Raw genomic sequence first — 23,321 nt, forward strand, 5'->3', positions numbered from 1 at the left:
TTTCGAGTAGGGAGTTCGCTTTCTTACAGCTGGTTTGCCACAATGGCCCACGCCGTCACGTGATCGACGCGAACTTGGGTTGAAACAGTACTGGCCCTGAGCTAGCTGACTTTCGAGATTACCACGACATGTCTCGCTTACCGCGCCTTCACTCTTCTCCAGACCGCCCAGTAGCCGGTCCGTCGATGGTGTCCACGATGACAAGCCTCAAACGCAAAGCCATCACCGAGGACGACGAAGAGGCGATGGACCAGCCCAAGAAACTCCCCGCCATCGGGAGAGGCCACCAAAGTCGACCCCTTCAGCCAACTCGTAACGCGACAAACCTCACCACATCCAGGCTGAATGGCACAACGTCTCGACCGCTGACGAGACCACAAGCACCGAACCTAACAACCTCTCGAACGACCCGCGGGACAAGCGCGCCACCTACTAGCTCAAGTTCAAGAAGCCTATACTCGTCTACTCGTCAACCAGCCAAGGCTCCTACAACACGTAAAGATCTACCCATACGTACGGCTTCTGGACCCACTCGATGTATCTCTGAAGACGACAAGAAGATTCAAGCAATCGCGAATAAGGTGGAGTCATGGCAGTCGATGCACGGAAATAAGCTAGCAGGGCTTGAAGCAGACATGGCTGCAGAAAGATCAAAGGTTGCCGACCTCGAGGCCAACCATAATTTCCTGCGAAAGCAACTCGAAGATGCCAAGACCCAGGAACTACTCAAGCAGCGCGAGCTCTCCAACGTCAGCGACGAGATCGAAGCACTTAAGAAGCGACATGCCCGAGAGCTCAAGGATTTGGAATTTGACTTGAAGAGGGAGGTGACTGCGGCGAAGGACGAGCTAGCCAATATGAAGTCGCGCCATGCACGAGAATTGATGGACTTGGAAATGGACGTGAAGAAGAGGGAACGAGAGATCCAACAATTGCAGGAGGACTTGAGGCTCTGCCGGGGAGACCTTGAACGTGAACGGGAGACCGTGTCGACATTGAAGTCGACTATCTCGCATCAATCAAACGCTCGCATCGCCCTCGGTACGGAAAATCATGCATTACAGTCGCAAAAGACGGCTCTCCAAACAGAACTCGACATGTATCTCGCCACCATTTCCTCCCTAAACCTCAAACTGGAGGCTTCGCAGAAGGAGATAGATGCGTTGAAACACGAGACAATGGAAGCAGAGACCGCTCGGAGGAAGCTTCATAATATGGTCCAAGAGCTCAAGGGTAACATCCGCGTGTTCTGTCGAGTTCGACCTGTTCTTCCCTCCGATCTACCCTCTCCTGAAACGCCGCCCGATTCCTCATCGTCGGGATTTGATTTGGCCGAACGATTGAAAGAAGAGATGAGAGCGAACATCGCATTTCCCGACCGTCTCGATCATAAAGAGATTGTCGTCGCTTCTTCCAGTGAGAGTGCTACTGGCCAAGAGCGCAAGGAGGTATATAACTTCAACTTCGATCGTGTAAGTCTTATCATACGCTTCTTAGCATTCCGACATCAACTTACCTCTGCAAAAAGGTTTTCGAGCCCGAGTCAAGTCAGGCCGAAGTTTTCGAAGAGATATCTCTGTTAGCGCAAAGCTGCACCGACGGGTATAACGTTTGCGTATTTGCTTACGGACAAACAGGAAGTGGAAAGTCATTTACAATGGAAGGCGGCCCAGTAAGTCGACTCAACAAGGCTTGAACCTATACCGACCCCTCACTAGACAGCAACATCATCCGGCATGATACCGCGTGCAGTAGAGCAAGTATTCCAAGTCGCGGAAGAGCTCAAGCGCAAGGGCTGGGAATACAAGATGGAAGGGCAATTCCTTGAGATTGTGCGTACACGTCTGATGTTATTTCCTTACATTGTTTGATGGTTCCGTAGTATAACGAGACCATCAACGACCTGCTAGGCAAGGGTGAATTCGACAAGAAGAAACACGAAATCAAACACGACCCGAAGACCAATAGCACCAGAGTGACTGACGCCAATGTTGTCCCTCTTCATTCGCCGACGCAAGTTCGCTCCTTGCTTGCCGTAGCCCAGTCGCGGAGGTCCGTAGCCGCAACATTGATGAATGAGCGTTCATCTCGATCGCATTCGGTGTTCACACTGCGCATCAGCGGACACAACGTCAATACTGGCGAACGAAGCGAGGGCAGCCTGAACCTTGTTGATCTCGCTGGCAGTGAACGACTGAACGCCAGCGGGACGGCGGCAGACAAAGATAGGCTGAAGGAGACTCAGAGCATCAATCGTAGTCTGAGTGCACTGGGCGACGTAATTGCTGCCCTTGGGGAAAAGGGAGAAAAAGGAGATAAACACATTCCGTACAGAAATTCGAAGGTGACCATCGTATCGCTTGCCTGTGGCACGGTTCACTCATATGACCGTCCCAGTTGACGTATCTCTTGCAAAATTCTTTGAGTGGCAACTCAAAGACACTAGTAAGTCTTGACACCATCTTGCCGCATACTCAACAAAACATATTTCTCTTCAGATGATTCTTAATCTATCTCCCCTCGCAGCTCATTTGAATGAGTCCCTCACTTCTTTGCGATTTGCTACCAAGGTCTGTTTTGCTTTGCGACCCCTCCCATATCTGACACCTTTGCAGGTCAACAACACGACAATTGGCACAGCGAAGAAACAGGTTCGAACATCATAAAGGCCGTCATGATTACGTATTTGTATTTTAGCACAAGCCTACCAATCAAATCTCGTGCCTGGTGTGCGTTCCTCAGACTGAGTCCAGTTAATATTATTGATTTTCCTTCACTTCCCGTAAGACTTGGAACGAGATAGAATCCTAAATCGAAACAGTTGTATGCCCTGTCCGTCCTTCCGTCGTGCATTTGATATTCCAGTGCAACCTCAATTTATGGATGCCCCTTCCCTCAACAGCGCCGCATCCTCCACCTTCCACGGTGCATTGGCCCTTGCACATTCCCATAGGCTCAGAAGCCGTGAATTCTTCTCCGTCTCATGTCAGCCAACGACGTGGCGACCGCTGTAATATCCTCAAGTGTTCCACGTACGAAATGTATATAACCTTCTGTTGGCCGGATTAAGAAAGCAATTGAGTGAGTCGTCGTCGCCGATTGGCAAGATGTGGGCTATCATTGACAAAGGCTAACAGAAGCGAAGCGGGCATAGCCAGCGCCGCATTTGACGGGTATCCCATGACCGGTCTCTGTACCGACTTCATCTTCACCGTTACCAGAGTCATAGCTACCGAGTGCATTCACAAGGACCTCATCTCGAACATCAGAAAGATACATCCTTTGAAAGCCAAGTCTACTGCCGTGATTGGATACAGACCGATGTATCGCATTGCACAAAAATAATTGACCTCACCGAACCTTCACCCCGAGTGAGAGAAGAATTGATCTTCGACGGTGATTTCACAATGCGGTCATCTATTTCTCCACGAAGGTATGGACTCCATTTTACGGCTCGTTTCTGCCTGGCTCATTTCACCCTCTTTTCGCCCGGTATAGGGCAGTATAGGGCGCGTCCCGTCGGACTTATCAAATCTTGCAAAATCGGACGAAGTTGTTAGCCCAGCGAGTGGCCAGAGGCTGAAAGAAGGTGTGTTTCGCTAAGGTATAGCCGACGGTTACACGGGCAGGACAAGGCTGTCTATTTATTACACGCCACCCAATCAAACGTGCGAAGGTATGCCACTCAGTCTAATCGCTACGGTAGATTCTATAGTCTCAACCTGACCGTTGCGTGACAGTGACCGCATTATTTACAAGATGCCCATGATAGCGGTGTGTGCTAGGTCTCTGCCCCCGCAGTGGGGACCCCGCGTCCAGAAGACGAGCTACGACGCCGTTTTCCAATGAGTCGTGTGCTTGTAAAATCTTCCGAGCGGTTTGAACTCTCGGCAAACGACTCCGCCGCTTCGAGAGTGTGTTGGCTACCCTGTCGGCTTTCGCTAGTCTCCTCCGTGGCAGGCGGTGACTGAGTCTGGTCTTCAGTATTCTCCTGAACCCCTTTCTCTTTCAAGTCCGATGATCGGGCGTTATTAAGATCAGAATCATGATGCACCTCCTTCCCCTTCGATCGCTTTTTTGCAGGTGAACCGGACGTTGACTCCTGTTTCTGCGTGTTCCGTTATGGCCTCCTATGGCACGGATCAATGGAGTAGTTGAAGTTGACTCACATCGCCCTGCTCATGCTCGAGGGCTTCCAGCCGCTTGATTTCCATGCATTTCTCGCGGTGCTTCAACCACAACCCAGGATAATATCGCGATCGTTTGTCGAGGCTTACGAGCCGCGTACAGGCGCCGCATCGTACACTGACGGGTGTGACCTCAAGGGCCCAGGGGTCCTCCTCAAGCTTCTTTTTCCTCTCGGTCTCGTCCATCATATTCTTCTTCCGGTTGCGCCTGACTTGGGTGTCTGCGTCATTTTCGTCATTTGAAGAACCTCCCTCCAAACCCTCCTGCACCGAAAGCGCCCCAGAGTATCTAGGGTCGGCGGCGGCCATGTGGCGCGATTTTGCCATACTTGCGCTTAATTAAAAATATAGAGTGAGTACATTGATTTCGCATTCACACACCCTAGCTGATAAATTAATGGCATACCTGATGCTTCCTGGGCATACACTCCAATGGTTGTTGACCATATCGTTAACAACGTTCCACGGCGTGCCTTCGGGATAATGGAATTTATAGTCGCATCGGCGACAGGGTTCAGTCACAAAGACCTGATGGAACCCTTCGTTGTTGGCGTTGAATCCTCCGTCGGACATGGTAGGTCGATTAGAAGAGCTGGTCCAGCAGGTTTGCAAGGATATTTGGGCAGGTGGAGGCAAGACGTAGGAGGTAAATCGATTCGCGGTGCAGGCATTTATCGGTTTGTTACGTGATCAATCAGACAAGCGACCATACCAAGGATGTGAAATTGCACGCGGTAATTACTTCCCGTTTTATTCACATTGTGTTGTGTTCAATACATTATTCTGGGCTGATTCTATTTGGAAAGACAGAAGAAGTAGCCCTTGCTCTTTGAAATTAGCTCCTAGGTATGGCGTGCGACACCGGCGGGCAGAACTTCAGAGGACATCAGGTCGCGGCGTGGAATAGGTCCTTGACCCCTTTCTATGGGTCACAACAAGTTCCTGAGCCAGTCGGCTTCATTGGTCTGACCCTTCGCCCCCCAAACAAGGTCAAAAGATCATTGTACTCTCACTAGATCTCGCTAAATATGAAAGTCGGAGTCCAAAGACGGTTCTGATGGTTTTCTTTTGTCAGCTGGCGTCGTATACTTTCCAATAAACCCTTTTTCGTGTCTGCACGGTCGTACCACGACCACAACGCCTCGTTTTATCCTCCCTTCCCTCACACCGTCGACTACAACGACTCACAGGACACTAGACTCCACTCTTCTTGGTGTCATTCTTGGCCAACCCCACATCTATGCCCCGGCGATAGGGATCAGTGGTTATCTCCTGGATCGTAACAAGCATACAGTCTGCCACCGACCGGAATCAGTCTTCACCACGAGTCCTACAGCTCGAGACGAAGTCCACTACCATGCTGTCCCCTCCTACCACCTGGCGGTCCAACACGAGCAACACGAATGCCGAGGATCAGGAATAGTTAGTGCGTACGCTGCGTATATTCCTTTGGTTCATTCAGAACCCGAGCAGCCGTGCCTTCAAATATATCAACAGCACGCTGCTTCTCTTGAACGGCGATTGACTGGCTATCTGGTCGCTTGTACCGATTTACATGTGTTCTTCCAGCCAGCCCACCGCATGCGAAGGAACCATATCCACCACGCGTCGCCAGCACATACCCCGCTTGTTCTAGCATTAGCCTTTTTGCTGGAGCGTTGACGGCACGCCATGGCACGACGCATTGCCCCATTGCACAGTTATCGACCCGGTCAGGCTTGGTCACACACCGCGCAGCTGATTATATTTCGCTGCTGCTTGCTCTAGAAAGGCGGACGACTCGTCTAGGAGGGGGGATGAGACCTCCGCCTCCTCGTATCTGAGTAATGGCTGTGGTAAGTGACGTCCATGATATTCGCATGTAGTTGGTTGACGCAAACTCAGATGGCAAGGTTCGCTACCCTGAAGGAGTGCTACATATAAACAAGTGTAAATATTCCAAAGTACCCGGAACACACGCTTCACACCTAAGGTCACTACTCCTCCCGCGGCGATCTGGAAGTTTTGAGAAACCACCCCTCTATTCTGGTCTGGCCGTGTGTAGGAGCGTATACGCCGCCACGGGCATCGCTCATTTTAGAAGTAAGTTGATGTTGGACAGATTCTATCTACTTCGCTCACATGCGGCCAGATTCTGACGCAACGTGGCGCCAATTCGACGAACGCAAGTACGTGGGTCCGATTATATTGCTTCGCTTTGGGGTCATACTTTCTCTATTGACCCCCACGCTTATAGGTCCATATTCATCCCATATTCATCCCGTAGCTCGACTCGCATTGGAAGCTACACTTGCCACCAGCGCCCAAGGTAGTAAAGTTCCCGTTATCGACAGTATCACCGCCGATCCCAATCAGCTTATGAGACTGCTAGCTCAGCAATATAAATAATTTTGTGGACCGCATGATGTTAATCGCAACTCGGGGAAACCCTGGCACGTACATCGAGTCTCAGGGACGGAGTCAGTTCCAGCGCAGTACAAGCCATAGGTGGCCGATCGATATTTTCCATTTGGCCACTTAGTCCAGAGATAAGCTACATAACGCCCGATCCTGCAGCTTGCTTACATACCCTAGCCTAACTGGTGGGGCGTGAAGCGTGAAGTGCCGAACAGGTAGCTGCAGCACTCTCAATCTGTTTCGTGTATGGAGAGAGCAACTGCGTGCAGTTGCCGGCATGTCAACCCTCGATCCCGATGTACTGAGCGAGCCAAAATCATGGTGTATAATCAAACCTTCAAATTATTGGGCATAAATGGGCGAAGCTATGACTTCCGCTGCAAATCCATCTCCCTGCGAACTTGACTGGACCATTTAAAGAAATTACACCGCCATTGCGGATCTACATCCTCCCTATTCCTTTCGCTTCTGCCCTTATCATACCCTGGACCCACAGGCCTGAACAAAACTTCAATACGAACAATGAAACTGCCCGCAGATTGACTCACCTCGAACAGATAAAGAATTTTTTGCCCTTATTTGGACCAGGCTTATTCACCGTGTACTCCGTTGCGAGTTCCCCATGAATGAGGCACTTCGGAGGTTTAATTGGGGCCATGATGTTACTCCACGCTGCCTTGCTATTTTTGCCGGAAGCACGCTCCTGGGAAGGCTCTTGAGATAGAGAGAGGGCGTATTGGTAGTCAGCGTCGATCTGTTCTTCTGTATCTGCAATCGTATCACCGGCTACCTCTTGGGCTGATGCTGACGAAGTTCCTTGAGTATGTAGGCTGAAGAAATTCGATAGCTTTGCCTGGTTGACTTCGGTTTTCGATCTTGCCGTTTTCGGGCGTTTCTGTTTTCCGGAGGTGCTGTTGACGGCGTGGAGACTATTGATCGTCAGCTTACGTTTGCTAGTGCTAATGGTGGACCCATTTTGGGAGGAGGTGGGCGAGGGCGATTCACCTCCCTGGATTCCGCCGGAAGACGAGGGGTTGGCTAGGCTCCGGGCAGTGTCACCTGTGCACATCGTAGATTTGCGTATGGCCCGAGATGGAAGCCACAAATATGCTTACCCTTCTGAAAGAAAGCAGACAATAGTTTCTGTTTTCCCGAATATTCGTCCCACCATTTGGAAGCTAACCAGGGGGGCTCCCTTGTCCGATCAAGGGTTTGCTGCATCATCTCCCTGAGGAGTAGCGTTCGTTGACTCCCGTTGTGGTCCGTGACTTGTATTTCGTCGTGCAACTCCAACCACACAGGGCAATGATCCGAGCCCTTGATTTCTGGTGAGATGTCTGCTGACTTGATCCAAGGTAGAAGACCTCGAGTAACTAGGAAATAGTCGATGCGAGTACCATAGTTGCTTGCGCGAGCACCTATCTTGGTGTTCCAACCTGCAGGAAAGGTTGACCATCAGTTATCGATTGACTACAATATTGGGCTTACATGTATACATTCCCTTCCGATCGGGCCAGAAGTACCTGAGAACGTCCACAAGTATGCCATTGTCTTTATCGATCCAACGTCGAAGCCATTCTCGTGCAGGGTGTTTCCAGAAGCCAGAACCTTTCCAGCGGTCGTCCACATATTTCGACATGTAACCCTCCCCTGGCGATAAGTCTTCTTCTGTAGGCAAACTGGTCCTATCCGGTTTGGATTGTATATGGCCTTCACAGTGATCCTCTGGCGCAGCACATATATTTATATCGCCGGTGACCATAACCTCCCTGCCTTCTACCAGGGTAAGTTGCCTCACCCGCTCCTCGAGCATAAGGTGGAAATTCATCTTAAAAGGAAAGCGCGATTCAGATGTCTCGTTGGGGCAGTATAGATTGATGAGGACGAAAAGCCCGAAATCCAACGTTAGTGACCGACCTTCGATGTCAAGATGAGCGAGAGATACTGGGTATTGGGGTTCGTCAAATGCGTCGTTGACGTCGGGAAACAGGGCTATCGATGAAGCCAGGACGCTTGTGTTGGAGATCCGTTCACTGCATACTTGTGGCAAAGATTTGGAAACGGCTATATTTTTTGGTGCCGGGAGTGTACCAGATAGGCCTTCTTCGACTTTCAGAGGGACGGCATTGGTCTTGCGAGTGTAGACAGCGACGCCACTATAACCGCCTTTGTTGGTAGGAAATGAGAAGAATGCGTCGTAGGATGAAGGCAGAGCAGCAGATTTCTCCAGTGCCTGACGGCTACTCTTCATTTCTGTGGGTGCAAGCCTGGCATTAGTGCGTTCTCGATCGGCGCAATAATCTTAGACGACTGGCCTTGAAAGCAGATTATGTCCGCCCCTAGGTGGTTGAGTATAGCCTCTGTATCCTTGAGCGTGTTCCATCTGAAAGATGGAGATTGATACGTTGCATCTTCCACGGCAGACTAGTATAGAACGCGTACGGATAGTATTGTGGGATGGTTCGAATTCCATTCTGCCAAAGCCGCCAACATGTTGAGGTGAGGATAGAGGATACGCGGCCTCACTCACTATATTCCAGGTTAGTACACGCATCAACTACTTAAGCACTTTCTCGCGAATGCCAGGGTGCGCTGAGGTTGAAGTTCAAGAGATGAACCACTGGATCATGTGATCATCCTCGACTTGTTTTACGTACGAAACTGAAGAAGAAAAGCTCATTATCACAGCACACTTTCTCCTTTAAATGCGTAGCATATATGCAGTAAAGTAGCGAGATACATGGATTCTGTGGGCTCTGTTTATGTTATCAGTCCAACTGAGCACCGCAATCTGTCTAGGCACCAAGAGGTTTCTGAGCAGGGTTATCAGATAGGCTAAGGCCAGCGAACTGTTGAGCAGGAGCACCCCCGTAGTAGTGGGCGTGGGGATTGTCTAATGATGTCCGCCGTTCAGCTGCTGGATTCCCCTGAACAGGAGACTGTGGTGGTGATGAAGACGAAACCCCCGTCTTCGCCGACGGATGACGAGGAAGAAGCCAAGAAGGGGTGGCGGAAGCATTGGACGCCTGCTGCGCCTGTTCTTGACCTTGTGAAGAATATGGCGATAATTCACCCCCACTGCCGTTTTGAGGCGTTGTCGCAGCCGCAAATTGCGCAGCGTACGGATCTGGAACGGAAGATGCTCTCCGGGGAGATGTGGACAGCGGTTGAACCTGTGCTTGGTGAACTACCGTTGGCTGGGCAGTTTGAGCGGGTTGCTCAGGCTGCTGCTGAGTAGCGACAGGAGAAGTAGCAACAGGTGCAGGTGCATCCGTTAAGCCAGGTACAGATATAAAATACACGGTGCCTGCCATATCTGTACCGCCTTTGGCGTAATATTGAGCCCACGCTTGGACGTTCGGATCGGCATAGGTGGTGTGGGGGTCAAATACATATGGAGGTCCTGATTGCTGCTTGGAAGGTTGCTCAGTAGACTGCACTTGTACTTGGGGCTCCGCCTGACTCTGCGGCTGGTTTTGCGCTACACTGGGCCCTTGCTGTACTTGGGGCTGCGCCTGGGTTTGCGTGTTCAGATCTTGAGCTGCATAGCTGGTGGGATCCTGAGGGGCAGAGTACGACTGCGTGTGTGCCAACGTCGTGGCATGAATTGGCTGCTGAAGTTGATGGGCCTGAGGCTGGGCTTGCTGGACTTGCTGCGGTTGCTGGACTTGCTGCGGGAATGATTGCTGGGGAGCCTGCTGCGGGGGTTGCTGCTGGGCTTGGGTGGGTTGCAGAGGCTGGACCTGTTGAGGCGGAGCCTGCTGGGGCGAAGCCTGCTGGGGAAGTGGCGCTTGTTGCTGCTGAGCAGGGTATGGCGTAGGGCCTTGTGGTCCGTACACTTGTTGATGGTTGGGGTACGGCTGAGGGTAACCCGCCAGTGGTTGTTGTTGCTGGGCGTACACATTAGGGTCGACGTACGGCGCACCTCCTGGTGGATACATCGATGGGTCAGGCCCAGGTGGTGCGGCATTGTACGCAGAAGCGGGAGCAGGGAATGCATTATAACCTGGCTGATCGTAGACGGCGGGATTCCAGCCAAACGTTTGGGGAGGCGCTGAGGTGGGGGCATAGTCGTGGCCCCTCGAATCGGGCCGTGGGTATTGCGATGGTCGGTAGGGGGCATCATAGACTAAAGATAAATGTCAGTAAACGTGTAAACGGAGGTCGTGCGTAAACGTACCTCCAGTATGTCTAGCAAGGCTTTCTTCCATCATTCGATCAAAAATAGATCGAGCACGAAGGAATGTCTCATTCATCGATACCAAGTCAGCTGGGAACACAGGTCAGTTCCTTTCCTGACGGAATGCGATATAAATGCCATTACCCCGCTTCTGACTGTACTTGTCGATCAGCTTCACTATCTTGGGTCTTAGAGCCATGCTCGACCTGTACAGCTCCTGGACATAGATAAATTAGATAGCTACAGGAAATGGAGGGGAGACGAATACTTGCCTGAATTTCCTCGTTATCCGCTAAATTATCTTTGGCTGGATCAAGTGCGCGAAGCATAACAAGCAGTTTCTCGACATTAACCGCTTGAGAAAACACCGCGGCCTCTTGTTCGACTTCTTTGGCAAGTTCTGTTGCGGTAGGCTCAGGCATTGGTTCCTGGAGGACAGGAACTTAGATGGCTTCAACAATCCTGTAGATAGAGGGAGAGCAAACGTACAACATAGTTCACCGGGAAGATGCCCGTCCTGCCCTTGAGTTGGCCTCTCCACCAATCCTTGTACCCACGATCAACCACTTTGATGATATCACCTTTTTCGAAGGCAAGCTCCCCGGGTTCTGTGGGTTCGAAAGTATGGAGTGCGCGAACACGCGTTACGATGTTCACGGATGCTGCCGTTGGCATCGTCGTGGCTGCCGTGGTTGATGGTGTTTGCGCAGGCGTAGACGCAGACTGTGCTGGAGCGGTAGTGGTTGAAATTGGCGCTGGCGTGGGCTCATGATAGCTGCTTTGGCGGACGGGGGACTGTGGCTGAGGTTTAGGGGATGGGGTGCGTGCTGGTACATATCCCGATTGATAAAGAGGTTGGTTGTATGCTTTCGATGCACTGGTGATGTTAGTTGCAACGGGCTGAGAAATAGACGAAGAAGAGGCAGGGCGATTGGCCGAGGAGCTCGACGCGCCAGCACCCGACCCAGACCCAACAAGGGAGTATTGGGACTGCCATTGGGTTCGCCCACCTTTATCTTGCATGGACATCTCCAAGACACGCTGCAGCTCCTCCTCCTCTTTCCGCCGAATCTCATCATCCACCGTAGGTGGAGGAGCTTCTTGAGGAGCTTCAAATTTGTGATCTTCCGTTATATGTAAGTGGACTAATTATCAGCAAAAGGGATATAGAAACATGCTTTTAGCCTTTAGATTGTTATAGCAATCTTCCATGACGCCAAGGTCCGGATTGCTTTCGAACTCGGAGGTCCACTGAGCAATGAGAGCCAAGGCCCGGCGTTTAACCTTCTCATGGGTCGTCTACCAGGGGAATTTCAGCAAGTGTAAGCCATAGTGATGGAGGCTAAGGTATACCCGATCAGCTATCAGTTTCTCCAATCCTTGGGTGAACGCGCGAGAAGCTATTTCCCTGTGCAACTCCACTCCGCAGTTCTTTGACAATGCCTCGGCCAAAGTGAGGGCATAGAGTTGGACGTTGGGATTACGATGTGCCAATCGCTTGAGTGTCGCGGCAATGACATTGTGTGCTCTGTACCAATTAGATTCCTGTCTATCGTGAGCATCAGAGGTGATGCGCACCCTTCCTGACCCTCATCGTTGACCTTGTCGCACAAATTCAGGATGAGTTCCCAGTTCTCGGATGTCAGATTTTCATCTGTCGTCTTGACTGGCGAGGCGTCGAATACGGACATCTAGAGACATGGGAGAGGTGCTCACCGACGATGTCGTCGTATGGATTATTTCCCCCTCCTCCAAACATAGTTTTCCGGTGGTTCTCCGTTCGAGATTGGGTCGTATATTGCTGCGCGATTTGGTGGGAGCGATGGACTCGAATATAAGCGGGCGAATGTTGGCTCAGTGGCTGTGCCTGCACATTGCAACTCCGCACCGATCAGCAACAGCCCAAAGGGGCCGCCCGACTGCTGCTGATTTCGAGTCATTCTCTTCCACTCATGGCCAAAAGTACGTCCCCGTTAAGTCCTGATACACGTCGCTGAAGATGCTCCCAGTTCCACGTAACTTTCGTCTGCTCGAGGAGCTGGAGAAGGGCGAGAAGGGTATCGGTGATGGATCGTGCTCGTATGGTCTTGAAGATGGCGACGATATCATGATGAGCCACTGGAATGGCACTATCATTGGACCAGGCCATGTAATATCTATCATTCCAATGCATGAGGGGTGGCTGATCACTCAGATCGTTTCGTACAGACTGTTCACGAAAACCGCATCTACAGCCTTAAGATTGTGTGCGGTGAACAATACCCAGATCAGCCACCGACCGTGCAGTTCATCTCTCGCGTGAACCTCCCTTTCGTCAATCCAGCGGATGGCACTGTGGATCCATCTAAACTCCCCGTGCTCAGCTCCTGGAGCAGAAATCATAGTTTGGAAACCGTGTTGGTCGAGATCAGAAGGTGCGTAATCAGTGGCTACCGTCAGATCATCATTTCATGCGGCGAATATCAGGGAAATGGCTTCATTCAACAACAGGAAACTCCCCCAGCCCCCCGAAGGCTCGACATTCTGAAGTTCATTGGGTTTATTGCATAGTCGTCTTCTCAGCTCTCTCGTAATGTATAACACACGTTCCCCCTCCATAGCCAAGTAATGAAAACAATCAATGGGATAGAACTATATCATTTCTCTATACTAGTTTGCGTGCACTATATTCTGCAATCATCCACTTCCTGGAAAGATGTCCAGTAACATACACAAGGTAAAATAAGCGCTCACATTACTTCTTTTTAACACCACCAACATGCTACCAACGCAATCACTCGAATCGTCGTGATCTCGCCTCCTTGTAATGCCTAGCTTAGACAAATAATGTTTCCTTTATCTCTATGCTCACACACGCAGTCCCTGCGAGCAACGTGCTTGAACCAACTTGTCAAGGTATGCGTTACGCGTCTTCGGACATAACTGGGAAATGACCTCTACTTAGACGTTCTCCACATCAACCTCTGCAAAGGACAGCTCACTTCGAACTCTTCGCCTAATCACCACCCTAAACCCTGCCCGAATTCATGCCGACTGTCGTATAGATATCTCCAGCACCACGCGCACCACCATCGAAGTCATGGACAACATGAGAGGCGGCGGGACCCTTTCACACAACAAATTCGTCATAACATATCAGACAGAACGCCCTTCTAGCTCGGAACTCACGAAACTCAGGTTTCCTGACCGCACTGGGGGGTTTCTTTACTATCACTCACCGCACAACCTCCCTCCGAGCGCAGGAGAGCTGCGTTTTCGAGTCTCCGACTCGAGTTTCCAACAAGGCCAGGATCTACTCATCAAGAACGCGAGACCTTGGAGGATACCAATGTACGGTCTCGTAGATCCACCCGCAGACCTTGTGGGACTTAGAGACCAGTTACTGCACGAGAAACTAATCGCAGTGGACCAACTAGATGCCTGTCGGCGAATTCTTCAATCTACTGAGATGCCCTGGTACGCTTACACGATTCACTCGTTCGAGCAACCATGGTTGTTACCGCTAGACCAAGACATAAACCTTTGGATAGTCAACAACGGAACCGCAAGGCTCTTGAGGGCCCAGACTTTTTATAAACTTCGCTGGGACGCGGCCCCCCCTCTGCGCCCTCTTTCTGGTCGGTACATTCATCTCTTATCTCTTAAACATATCTGTACAGGTCTGACTGGTGACATCCCTAGGTCTTCTACTTGTCCGCTTCGAACGATCTACCGTCAAATTGGCTCGTAAACAACGTCAAGTACTCGTCCTACGAATTCTCGATGTCATTAAGCCAATCGACGTCCACCCGGATGCCAGGGGGAAGTATCATATGCCTCAACCAGGGACATTGGTCCCCAGAAGTGTTGACGCTTCGATGAAGGGTAGACCATGGTACTTTGACTTCGACCTGAACATGAAATCCCCAAACGCCCAAGCATTGCGCCTCCTCTGTGGCCATGTACCCACCCCTTCGCTGGGCAGTCCCAGTAACTCTATGGAGATGAAAGCATTGACGCATCAGCATATACCTGAGGTGCTATCTTAGTACTGAGAATGCATCTACATTATTATACGACTTCTTGTATGAAAATAATGCCAAAAGAAAAGAGAGTGAACGGAACAAAACAAGCGCTTCAACTAGTTGCGAGCGTAGCGAGCAATCATGCTCTAAAGCATCCATCTACCTAGCAAGCTACCGCCGGCGCGGCCCGCGGATCCATATTAATTTTAGCTTTGGGCGCTTCCCTGACACTTATTCGTATGTCTTGTGCAAGAGCTTGGGTACTCCGGTGGTCCCAAGGCGCAAATGTACACCTCCGGAATTTACACAGTCCAAAAAATCCACTGTCGTCGCACGTTCTGAAGCGGTTCTCCAGTACTTTAGACTCACACGGCCACCAACAAACCATCGAACAACTCGAGAAGGATGGATCCAGGATAATTCAGATCGTGAAAAAGAGAATTACGGAAAGGGAGGAACTGCTTTCGCAGGTAGATGTCAGACTTTCGACGTGACTCAACATAGAAGCTGACCTACGTAGATTGGAGACACGGTGTCTTCCAAAGAAGATATCAAGCGTGCCAAAGTACTGCGGGAGTCGGAGAACTTACAGGAGGCGTGGATGGAATGGAACAAAACCCGAGAGGTGCGTGTCAGCTCACCGTAGCTTGTATGTCTCCGATCACAAATTGGTCGCGACCAGCTGCTGCAAGAAACTATCCCCCTCCTCAACGATCCCGACCCGGTCATGCGCTCCCTCGCGGCGGACGAGTATTCGTCTTTGGCGACTACATTCTCCGAGCACATATCGACGATATTCCCGTCGCTGCTCACTCCCGTCTCCCCCACTGCTAACCTATCCGCATTGATGGAGCTGAAGTCTGGCGTTGGCGGCTCGGAAGCGTCACTATTTCTGACGAATTTGTTGCGGATGTACCAGCGGTTTGCCAATACCATGCGATGGAAGGCCAATGTCGTAGCAAGCAACGAAAATGAGGGAGGGGGGACTAAAGATGCGGTGATTGAGTTCGAGGGGAAGGGGGCTTATGACGCGTTACGGTGGGAGAGCGGGGTGCATAGGGTTCAGAGAGTCCCCGCGACGGAAGCTAGTGGACGGGTGCACACAAGCACGGTGGCGATCGTAGTGGGTATCTTGGCTTTGCGTTGTAGCATCGTTAAACCATTATTTCCAGGTATTGCCGCTGGTAGAGGAGAAACAGAACGAAGAATTGTTCTCCATGGCCGACGTGAAGGTTGAAGTTATGCGTGCGAGAGGAGCCGGGGGTCAGGCAAGTTGATATTGAAGCTTCACTCAGTCCTAGTGCTGACCTGTAACAACAGCATGTCAATAAAACTGAGTCTGCTGTTCGTCTGACGCATATTCCGTCTGGAATCACTGTATCCATGCAGGATGAACGTAGTCAACACCAAGTCGGTCGAGATTACTGCTAGAATGATTTATATTGCTGATATCTGGTCTCTGTAGAACAAACGGCGTGCTTTTCAAGTACTCAGCGCGAGGCTTATGGATGCGAAGCTCATTCGAGATGTTGCCGCGCGGCGCGACACTCGACGTAATCTTGTCCACGGTGCCGACCGAAGCGAGAAGATTCGGACGTATAACTATCCTCAGGTAGACCACAGTCTCGTTTCGCTGAGAAGTGTTGATGGTTATGGTGCATGCCCAGGATCGAGTCACGGACCACCGAATTGGAATGTCGACCACGAATCTGACGTCCGTTATGGAAGGCGAGGGCTTGCAAGAATTTATTGAGGCTCTCCAAAAACACCACCATGAAAGTATCATGGAGAATATGCTGGACGGGTCGTGATTGACTCGATATTTCAGCGAAATATTATTCGTCCGTGATCCGCGAATATTTAGAGTTTATGAGAAATTGCAACAAGAAAGGCAAGTGTGTTCCGGTGCATTGGAGCACGAGGCGCGCTGTGCCCCAATCGAGTTTGAAGACAAAGATGGGGCGGGGCGGGGCGGGCGGTTTGACATCAGGGTCGCTACATTCAACATCGCTGGTGAAGTGGAGGCTGTTGAACGAGCTAGACAATTGGGTCGAATGTGTCCAAATCTGGAGGGTTCCGACTGAATATTTGCGCAGGTTTTTTCAAATTTCAGACATTTGCGGACTGACGCAGAGGCGGATTGGATTTAATTTTATTGTGTATTATTTTGCGGCTGACAAGCTTGTATCCGCCAGTCTGAAATAGTTCCGACGCTTGGACTTGTACTACCACCACACCTCTACCCCATCCCGCCATGCCCTCGTCGCCCGCCTCTCGCTCGCCGCTGCCCGCCGCGTCCAAGTCGGACAACGACCTCAAGCGCTATCTCGAGACCACAAACTCATCTTCTACCCGAGACAGCTATCCGACCCAAGACCCACATTCCTTCGTCCCACAGCTACTCCCATCCGACTCTCACTCGAGCTTCCCCGACGTCGCTGCCGTTCGCGAAACTCACCACCCGGGCTCGTCAATGTACTCGGCGTCGTACACTCTGGCTCCCACAGCAACGGCAAACGCTGGGGCGTCCAGCAGCATTTTCGACCACAACGCTGGCCATGCGGCTCCTACACAACATTCTCCACATATAAACATACAAGCAGCCGGTAAGTGACATGTTACCTTCGGTACCTGTGCTTACATGCGCTCTGATTGGCTCCCCTGACCCTGCCCCTCGCCGTTTGCTACATACCTGCTTTTCGTTATCTAACATGGTCTCCACAAATAGCGGCAACGCCACGGACGGTGCAGTCGAACTGGCCAGTAAGCCAAGGGATTGAAACTACGATGAGGACTCCCCCAATGGCAGGCTCCGCCATTCGCAATTCAAGTTTATATACGGATGTGAGTACTTGACTCACCCTACCCACGCCAGGCAGACAGGCTGCTTTTTGTTGATGAGGCGACAGCCACGCGTTAGTGGTTCCGAGTCACCCATGTTCTCGGATCAGCGCTGTTGACTTTTACTAACCTTCTTTTCTAATGATAGCATACAACGACTGCCTCCAGCCACACCTATGGCGTACCTCACAATTCCCCGACCAACCTTACGTATCCCATCGACTTGAATCCAATCAGTTCGAGTCACTACTCCGCACAGGCTATGTACGGACAAGGATTAAACCAAACTTCGCCTATGTATCCTCAGTCGTCGCAGTACAAGACGACAGTGACAGGCGATGGGCGCCATTCATCGATACCTTTCCCATCTGGAGATCATCTGCCGTTCCATAGTGTTGATCATTATGGTTACAATTCTCCACCTCGTCAGAGTACTTTGGCGCATCAAAACGGGAAAGGATCACCAATGCATATCTCTCGTGCGGTAGAAGACGACTCCGTAGGAACATACGGTGGACCGCCCTCTTCGTCTATGTCACAAGAACCATCGACACCAGCCTCTGCATTCAGCGTCGGCTCTATATCACCCCTCGGAACCCTTGCTACATTCGCTGAAGCAAACCCATCAGACTCTTCGTTCTCAGCTGATCTCAGCAACAGTAAAGATTCTCCGATGCTAACTGACCCCCCTACAATGTATATGGACGGATATGCCCTGGGAGCCGCATACATGCATGATGTAGATGGATATGTGGGCAACTTCGGCTTCATCCCGTCTCCAGCTCCTGCATTACCTTACCACCTTGCATACGACTATCTTCAAGACGCGGACAACGATCGAGGCGTGTCAACCAGTGGCCAAAATGATGTGCCCAATTCCGTCCCGACGTCAGCGTTGCTTCTCCATCCGAACACCTATGTTGAGCCGACTGAAGGTAAGCGGTACTTCGTCTAATGTCATAATTGATGGTTTGATCCCTCTTCGCATAGACCATAGTCATACCCAATCAACTGCGCGGGGGCGTGGGCGAGGCAGAGCACGGTCAACGGCGGTCACAGGTCGGGGCAAGATGACTCAAGCAGGGAGAGGATCGCCTCGAGGCCATTTAACATTAGACACGGCTTCTATCAACGCAAATGACCGTGGCCCTGATGTGGGTAGCCCGGGTAGCAGGAAGCGGTCCGTCGATGGCATGGATGACGACGAATTGTCGAATCTCCCTCACGACGGCTCAAAGGGTGGAAGTAACACCGAGGGTTCGGATGACAGAGAGGCGAAGAGGGCAAGGACGCAGAGCGACAGTATGGTAACCTCTTCCCCGCTAGCTTCATCTACCCGTCGCCACAGGGCAACGTCCTTGTCGCCCGGATCTGCGCTTGCAGTGAAAAAAGGCAAGTCTCGACGGAGTGTATTCGACAACGGCCCTCAGAATGGCATTCCACATACCACTGCGAATGAATCTACGTCCATGCCACACTCGCCATCGCCTCTTAGCCAAGTGCTACCCACCAATCCGTCAACAGAGAATATGTGGCCACCTCAATCGGACAGCACTGCCGATTTGTACGGACACACCACTGGCAATACTACAGATACATCTGCCCGAAGTGCCAACCACAGCAGCGCTGTGGAGCCTGAAAGTGGCGAAGGGAGCAATGAGGGCTCGGCCTTCGAGGATGAGGAAGACGGGTCGGAGTACGAAGACGAGGATGACGACGACGACGAATATGTCCAGGGCCGTTCCAGTGGGCGAAGAAAATCGACCACCGTCAGGAGAGCTGGCAAGAGCGGAGGGAAAAATGTTAGTGCTGCGTGGGCGTTGGAGAAGGTCCAAGGTGGCTCCGGCAGTCCGATCATCGACACTTCTACCTGTGGCGTGAGTGATGAGGCCAACCAGGCTACGAACATGTATAACCGTAACGGCAAGACTCGTCGCAAGAGAATAAGCAATATTCCGTTGCCAATTCCAGTTCCGAACCTGACGAAGAAGAGTCGCGGGCGGAAAGTGCCATCTTTCCCGGCCGACCTTGCTTCAAGTTATGGATATGATGCCAGCGCCGAGTCCAGTCCGTCTGGATATGCCAGTAGAGAGGGCATCAGCAAACGCGGTACGAGGGGTAGGAGGGCGCAGACGGTGGTTGGAGGACCCAGTCTAGAGGAACGACCATTCGTCTGTGAAGTCTCTGAATGTAACAAGCGTTTCGTGCGAGGCGAGCATCTGAAGAGACATGTGCGGAGTATTCATACGCTCGACAAACGTAAGTGGATCGTCGTTCGTCCTCCTTGCGGACCTGACACTAAGAAATTCAACCATAGCTTTCATATGTCCGCAAAAAGGGTGCGGAAAGACGTTCAGCAGAAGAGACAACCTTGGGCAGCATGCGCGGGTACATGTTACAGGATCAGGATAGTAGACGTGTTTCTTTAATTCAGGAGGGATATATCAGTGAATTGATTATCAGATATCAGGGATTCGTTCATCTGACTATTTGTTTGTGTTTACGAACTAGCAGTCCATGTGAAATTCAAATTGCATCGAGGATTTGGATTCTGTCGACTCTAAAAACATGTGCTAATTCGACACTCTCCTTACCTTTTTGCCTTCGCTGGCTCTCATTTCCTCTTCAATTTCCCTTCATTCTCAGCAACGTCCTACGGTGCTCTCCCATTTTACTGCCAGCCAGGTGCTCGACTTCGCCGGCGCAAGATTCACCACAGCTACAGAGTTTCATGGCCGACTGTCATGCTTCGGGTTCAAGACAGCCAGAAAAACACGGACCAGAGATAGACGAGGCTGACGAGAGCGTTATGATTGCAATTCGCGCGTTAGGGGACATGCGAAGCCAAAGGATGCAAGAAACGGCGCCTGAGTCGTCGAATACGACGTCCCCTGGAGCGCCATCATCCACGGTGTTGCCGGTAGAATCATCACATGCAGAGGAAGACAGTACCACAACCGTTGCTTCACCTGGCGCGCAGTTTGTCTCTCGTGTTTCTACTCTACCGCTTGTCAACACCGCTATCCGTGTCTACGAACACGGGAAGAATAGTTCTCGTGTTGTAAAGGTGGGACCCGCGGCTTTATTATATGAGCCCTGATTTTGATGTTTGTCTGGATGACCGCAGTACGGGGCAGAGATGGTCGAATCTAGCATCCAGAGCATATCACGGCCTGTCATCGAACGTCTTCCGACAAATACCCTGGATGAATTCGCTTGCAGGCAATTAGATCGGGTAAGTTTTTTCTCGAGTCATTGACCGTCTCTCCCAATCGCATTCGATGCGTCACCCGTTATCTACCATTCATTGAACCTCCCAATCGATGTGGAGGCTTATGTCCCCACCATGATTGGCTACTTGGCGTCGGTTGTGGGGAACTCACGGTTGGGGTAATTTCAAATGAACGACGACTGTGATCGGGGCTTCAGGGTTGTCAGGCACCGCGTGTTATCTGATATCCGTTCCTTCCGTCGGTTGGAACTTATTGCTCAACTTTCTTTGTAGCTGGATCGGTATCGCCAACCGTCTGGCACTGGGACGGAAGCGCCGTTACTTCCTCCAATTAAGGATGTGAACAGCGACCAGGAAGATGGTGTTTCTCGAAGCTTTGGAACCAAAAGCGAGATCCAACGAGACAACGAGGGCAATCATTCACCACCCCGAAGTTCGAACGGAAGTCAACATTTAGCCAATGGCCCAGATCATTCACCACACTCCGACACCCTTTCCAATGTCGCGAAACCTGGCACAGACGTCGATCCTCCTCACGAAGCGAAACCCACTAATGGTGATGCCGCCGGAGATAATCAAGCAGTCGTACAGCGGAGTCGCTGGCATACCGTTCTGTCCGAAGCCGGCGGGCTGAGCGCCGCATTGAGCGACGAAAGTATGAAGAGGCTCAAATACTGTCTAGAGTGGTTACTTGTAAGTCGTTCCATTTCGGTCTCTAAACAGACTTCTGAAACTACGTCCAGTATGCCACTTCACACATCGATGCCCAGATGTTGGTCTTGCGTGATTTTATCGCCCAGCTACAGCCTATACCTCCGAATTCAGATTCCCTAACACTATCCACTCAATTTGAATTCTCACCCTCCGTTTCACACATGCACTTGCGGACGCTGAACAATGTTCGGCGAGATATTGTTCACACCATTCGTCAAGTAGTGGATGTTGTATCAAAATACGCAGGCGGCGCACTTCCGGAGCCAGCCAGAACAAGAGTACGCGGCTTTATATTGAAGCTACCTCAGCGCTGGGCAAGTCGAGCGAGTACAACCGCTCCTATTGGAGCAAGCATCCCAAGTGTACCCAGTGCTATGGCAAGTATGCCAGAAGACACTGGCGTGCCTGGAGGACTGGACAGCGTGAGGGAGGGTAGAGAAGGCAAGGAACGTGAAAGAGAAGAACGCCAGAGTGTCGCTGCTGCCGGCGCCGGAGGCGCAGCTTCTCGACGCTCTAGCCGTGCTAGTAAACGCTTGCAGCAACGTGAACGGGGTGCAGCGTCGGAAAGCGGCGCGTCTATGACTCCTTCTACATCTGGTGCAACTCATCGATCTCATACAACATCGCCTGCTCACTCGAGACCTACTTCGCCAAATAATTCCGCAGGGGGTCCTCCTATGACACCAGGGGCTGCTGTCGTTGCCGCTCAGAGAATTCTAACGCTTGCCACGGAGAGTTTGGACATGATGAGAGGTGTCACGGGTGTCTTGAAGGATAGTTTAGATCGCGCCGATGCGTACGTCTCTTTCGTTCCCCATCACTGACAGACGACTGATTTATGCATCATCACAGCTGGGTCGGCCGCCTTCGTGCTGTTGGGATACAACGCAACGGCCAAGGAAACATCGACGATTTTGGACCAGGCGTTCCTCCGCTGCCTATCAGCGAAGAAGGCGAGACGCCTCCGGAAGCGATGAATGGTACCTTGACAGCGCAATCAACAGCCCTCGCTTCCGCTCGTCGAGGGAGCCTCCCGTCGGTCAACCCAAATCAGTTCACCAGATCGTTTGGCCGTCCCCCATCACTTTCTCAGTCCTTCGCGTCCTCTAGTTCATACGAAGGTGCAGACGTTAACAATACCCATATACCGCGCCATCAGTCATATACAACACTCCCTCCAAGGGAGCTTGAACGTCGCGAATATGCGTACGATAGTCAACCTCACTCTGCGACATTCTCATCAGGCGTCTCCCGAAGTTCGGTACCCTCTACTCCTGGCTCCATGTTCGGAAGTTCCCAGCCCACTCTTCCTGGGACACCTGCCGAGGGTGAAATCATGCACGGCGGGTTGTCATTCGATGGCCGTTTCCGTTATGGAGAGTCCGACCTCGATGGCGAAGCCAGTCGCATGAGCATGATGAGTCTCGCTAGTCGACGAGGCAGTCTAGCAGATTTACTGCTAGCTGTAGATGCGGCTGAAGGCATCAGTGGGGGCGTCGGGACGCAGCCGCTGAAACAACCACTCGATTCCAGCCGTCCGATACGCAATGACAGCATGGATGTTGATTCGTAGCCCCGCCCCCTCTATTATTTATCCTATCTTAACTTCTCTTGTTGCTTTCGATCTACTTTTTGCCCGTTTGCCCGTGTACTCTGGATACATGTCCACCCTTGTACAACATTACAATACCTGATCTATCGTCCATCTCAATTACAGCGACGCTTGTTCTCTGTCGTGGATTCAAGAGGGAGCAGAAACATTGTTC

General features: G+C 51.4%; 9 protein-coding genes across 9 annotated transcripts; 6 read left to right on the forward strand and 3 right to left on the reverse strand.

Moving 5' to 3' along the window:
* Positions 1-128: 128 nt before the first annotated feature.
* On the forward strand, positions 129-2,666 carry KAR3 (kinesin-like nuclear fusion protein; the record flags this gene model as incomplete). Its single annotated transcript, XM_036775884.1, has 7 exons — positions 129-1,472; positions 1,529-1,672; positions 1,719-1,832; positions 1,883-2,344; positions 2,398-2,445; positions 2,499-2,570; positions 2,616-2,666. 7 exons carry the CDS (start codon positions 129-131, stop codon positions 2,664-2,666), a joined length of 2,235 nt encoding a protein of 744 aa, XP_036631903.1.
* Positions 2,667-3,781: 1,115 nt separating this feature from the next.
* On the reverse strand, positions 3,782-4,760 carry PC9H_006335 (uncharacterized protein; the record flags this gene model as incomplete). The annotated part of the gene is made up of 3 exons (XM_036775885.1): positions 3,782-4,108; positions 4,170-4,521; positions 4,594-4,760. The coding sequence occupies 3 exons, from the start codon at positions 4,758-4,760 to the stop codon at positions 3,782-3,784; spliced, it is 846 nt and encodes a 281-aa protein (XP_036631904.1).
* A 2,189-nt stretch (positions 4,761-6,949) lies between these two features.
* Positions 6,950-9,138, reverse strand: APN2 (Class II abasic (AP) endonuclease; the record flags this gene model as incomplete). The annotated part of the gene is made up of 7 exons (XM_036775886.1): positions 6,950-7,082; positions 7,133-7,643; positions 7,700-8,020; positions 8,073-8,837; positions 8,900-8,967; positions 9,027-9,058; positions 9,115-9,138. The coding sequence occupies 7 exons, from the start codon at positions 9,136-9,138 to the stop codon at positions 6,950-6,952; spliced, it is 1,854 nt and encodes a 617-aa protein (XP_036631905.1).
* Positions 9,139-9,379: 241 nt separating this feature from the next.
* On the reverse strand, positions 9,380-12,523 carry HSE1 (ESCRT-0 subunit protein hse1; the record flags this gene model as incomplete). Its single annotated transcript, XM_036775887.1, has 9 exons — positions 9,380-10,713; positions 10,765-10,854; positions 10,909-10,981; positions 11,037-11,192; positions 11,254-11,888; positions 11,943-12,063; positions 12,118-12,292; positions 12,343-12,430; positions 12,481-12,523. The coding sequence occupies 9 exons, from the start codon at positions 12,521-12,523 to the stop codon at positions 9,380-9,382; spliced, it is 2,715 nt and encodes a 904-aa protein (XP_036631906.1).
* A 193-nt stretch (positions 12,524-12,716) lies between these two features.
* On the forward strand, positions 12,717-13,291 carry MMS2 (E2 ubiquitin-conjugating protein mms2; the record flags this gene model as incomplete). Its single annotated transcript, XM_036775888.1, has 4 exons — positions 12,717-12,726; positions 12,774-12,913; positions 12,973-13,178; positions 13,231-13,291. The coding sequence occupies 4 exons, from the start codon at positions 12,717-12,719 to the stop codon at positions 13,289-13,291; spliced, it is 417 nt and encodes a 138-aa protein (XP_036631907.1).
* Positions 13,292-13,590: 299 nt separating this feature from the next.
* On the forward strand, positions 13,591-14,792 carry PC9H_006339 (uncharacterized protein; the record flags this gene model as incomplete). Its single annotated transcript, XM_036775889.1, has 3 exons — positions 13,591-13,659; positions 13,709-14,381; positions 14,446-14,792. 3 exons carry the CDS (start codon positions 13,591-13,593, stop codon positions 14,790-14,792), a joined length of 1,089 nt encoding a protein of 362 aa, XP_036631908.1.
* Positions 14,793-15,007: 215 nt separating this feature from the next.
* Positions 15,008-16,579, forward strand: PC9H_006340 (uncharacterized protein; the record flags this gene model as incomplete). The annotated part of the gene is made up of 7 exons (XM_036775890.1): positions 15,008-15,238; positions 15,289-15,393; positions 15,451-15,891; positions 15,941-16,036; positions 16,089-16,178; positions 16,234-16,380; positions 16,436-16,579. The coding sequence occupies 7 exons, from the start codon at positions 15,008-15,010 to the stop codon at positions 16,577-16,579; spliced, it is 1,254 nt and encodes a 417-aa protein (XP_036631909.1).
* Positions 16,580-17,022: 443 nt separating this feature from the next.
* MSN4_2 (zf-C2H2 Zinc finger, C2H2 type) lies at positions 17,023-20,038 on the forward strand (the record flags this gene model as incomplete). The annotated part of the gene is made up of 4 exons (XM_036775891.1): positions 17,023-17,374; positions 17,497-17,612; positions 17,758-18,544; positions 18,600-20,038. The coding sequence occupies 4 exons, from the start codon at positions 17,023-17,025 to the stop codon at positions 20,036-20,038; spliced, it is 2,694 nt and encodes an 897-aa protein (XP_036631910.1).
* Positions 20,039-20,340: 302 nt separating this feature from the next.
* Positions 20,341-23,128, forward strand: PC9H_006342 (uncharacterized protein; the record flags this gene model as incomplete). The annotated part of the gene is made up of 5 exons (XM_036775892.1): positions 20,341-20,676; positions 20,737-20,844; positions 21,115-21,534; positions 21,585-22,351; positions 22,408-23,128. The coding sequence occupies 5 exons, from the start codon at positions 20,341-20,343 to the stop codon at positions 23,126-23,128; spliced, it is 2,352 nt and encodes a 783-aa protein (XP_036631911.1).
* Between the last annotated feature and the right edge of the window lie 193 nt (positions 23,129-23,321).

The sequence above is a fragment of the Pleurotus ostreatus genome (assembly GCF_014466165.1).
Source record: "Pleurotus ostreatus strain PC9 chromosome Unknown scaffold_4, whole genome shotgun sequence".
NCBI classification, from domain to species: Eukaryota; Fungi; Basidiomycota; class Agaricomycetes; order Agaricales; family Pleurotaceae; genus Pleurotus; species Pleurotus ostreatus.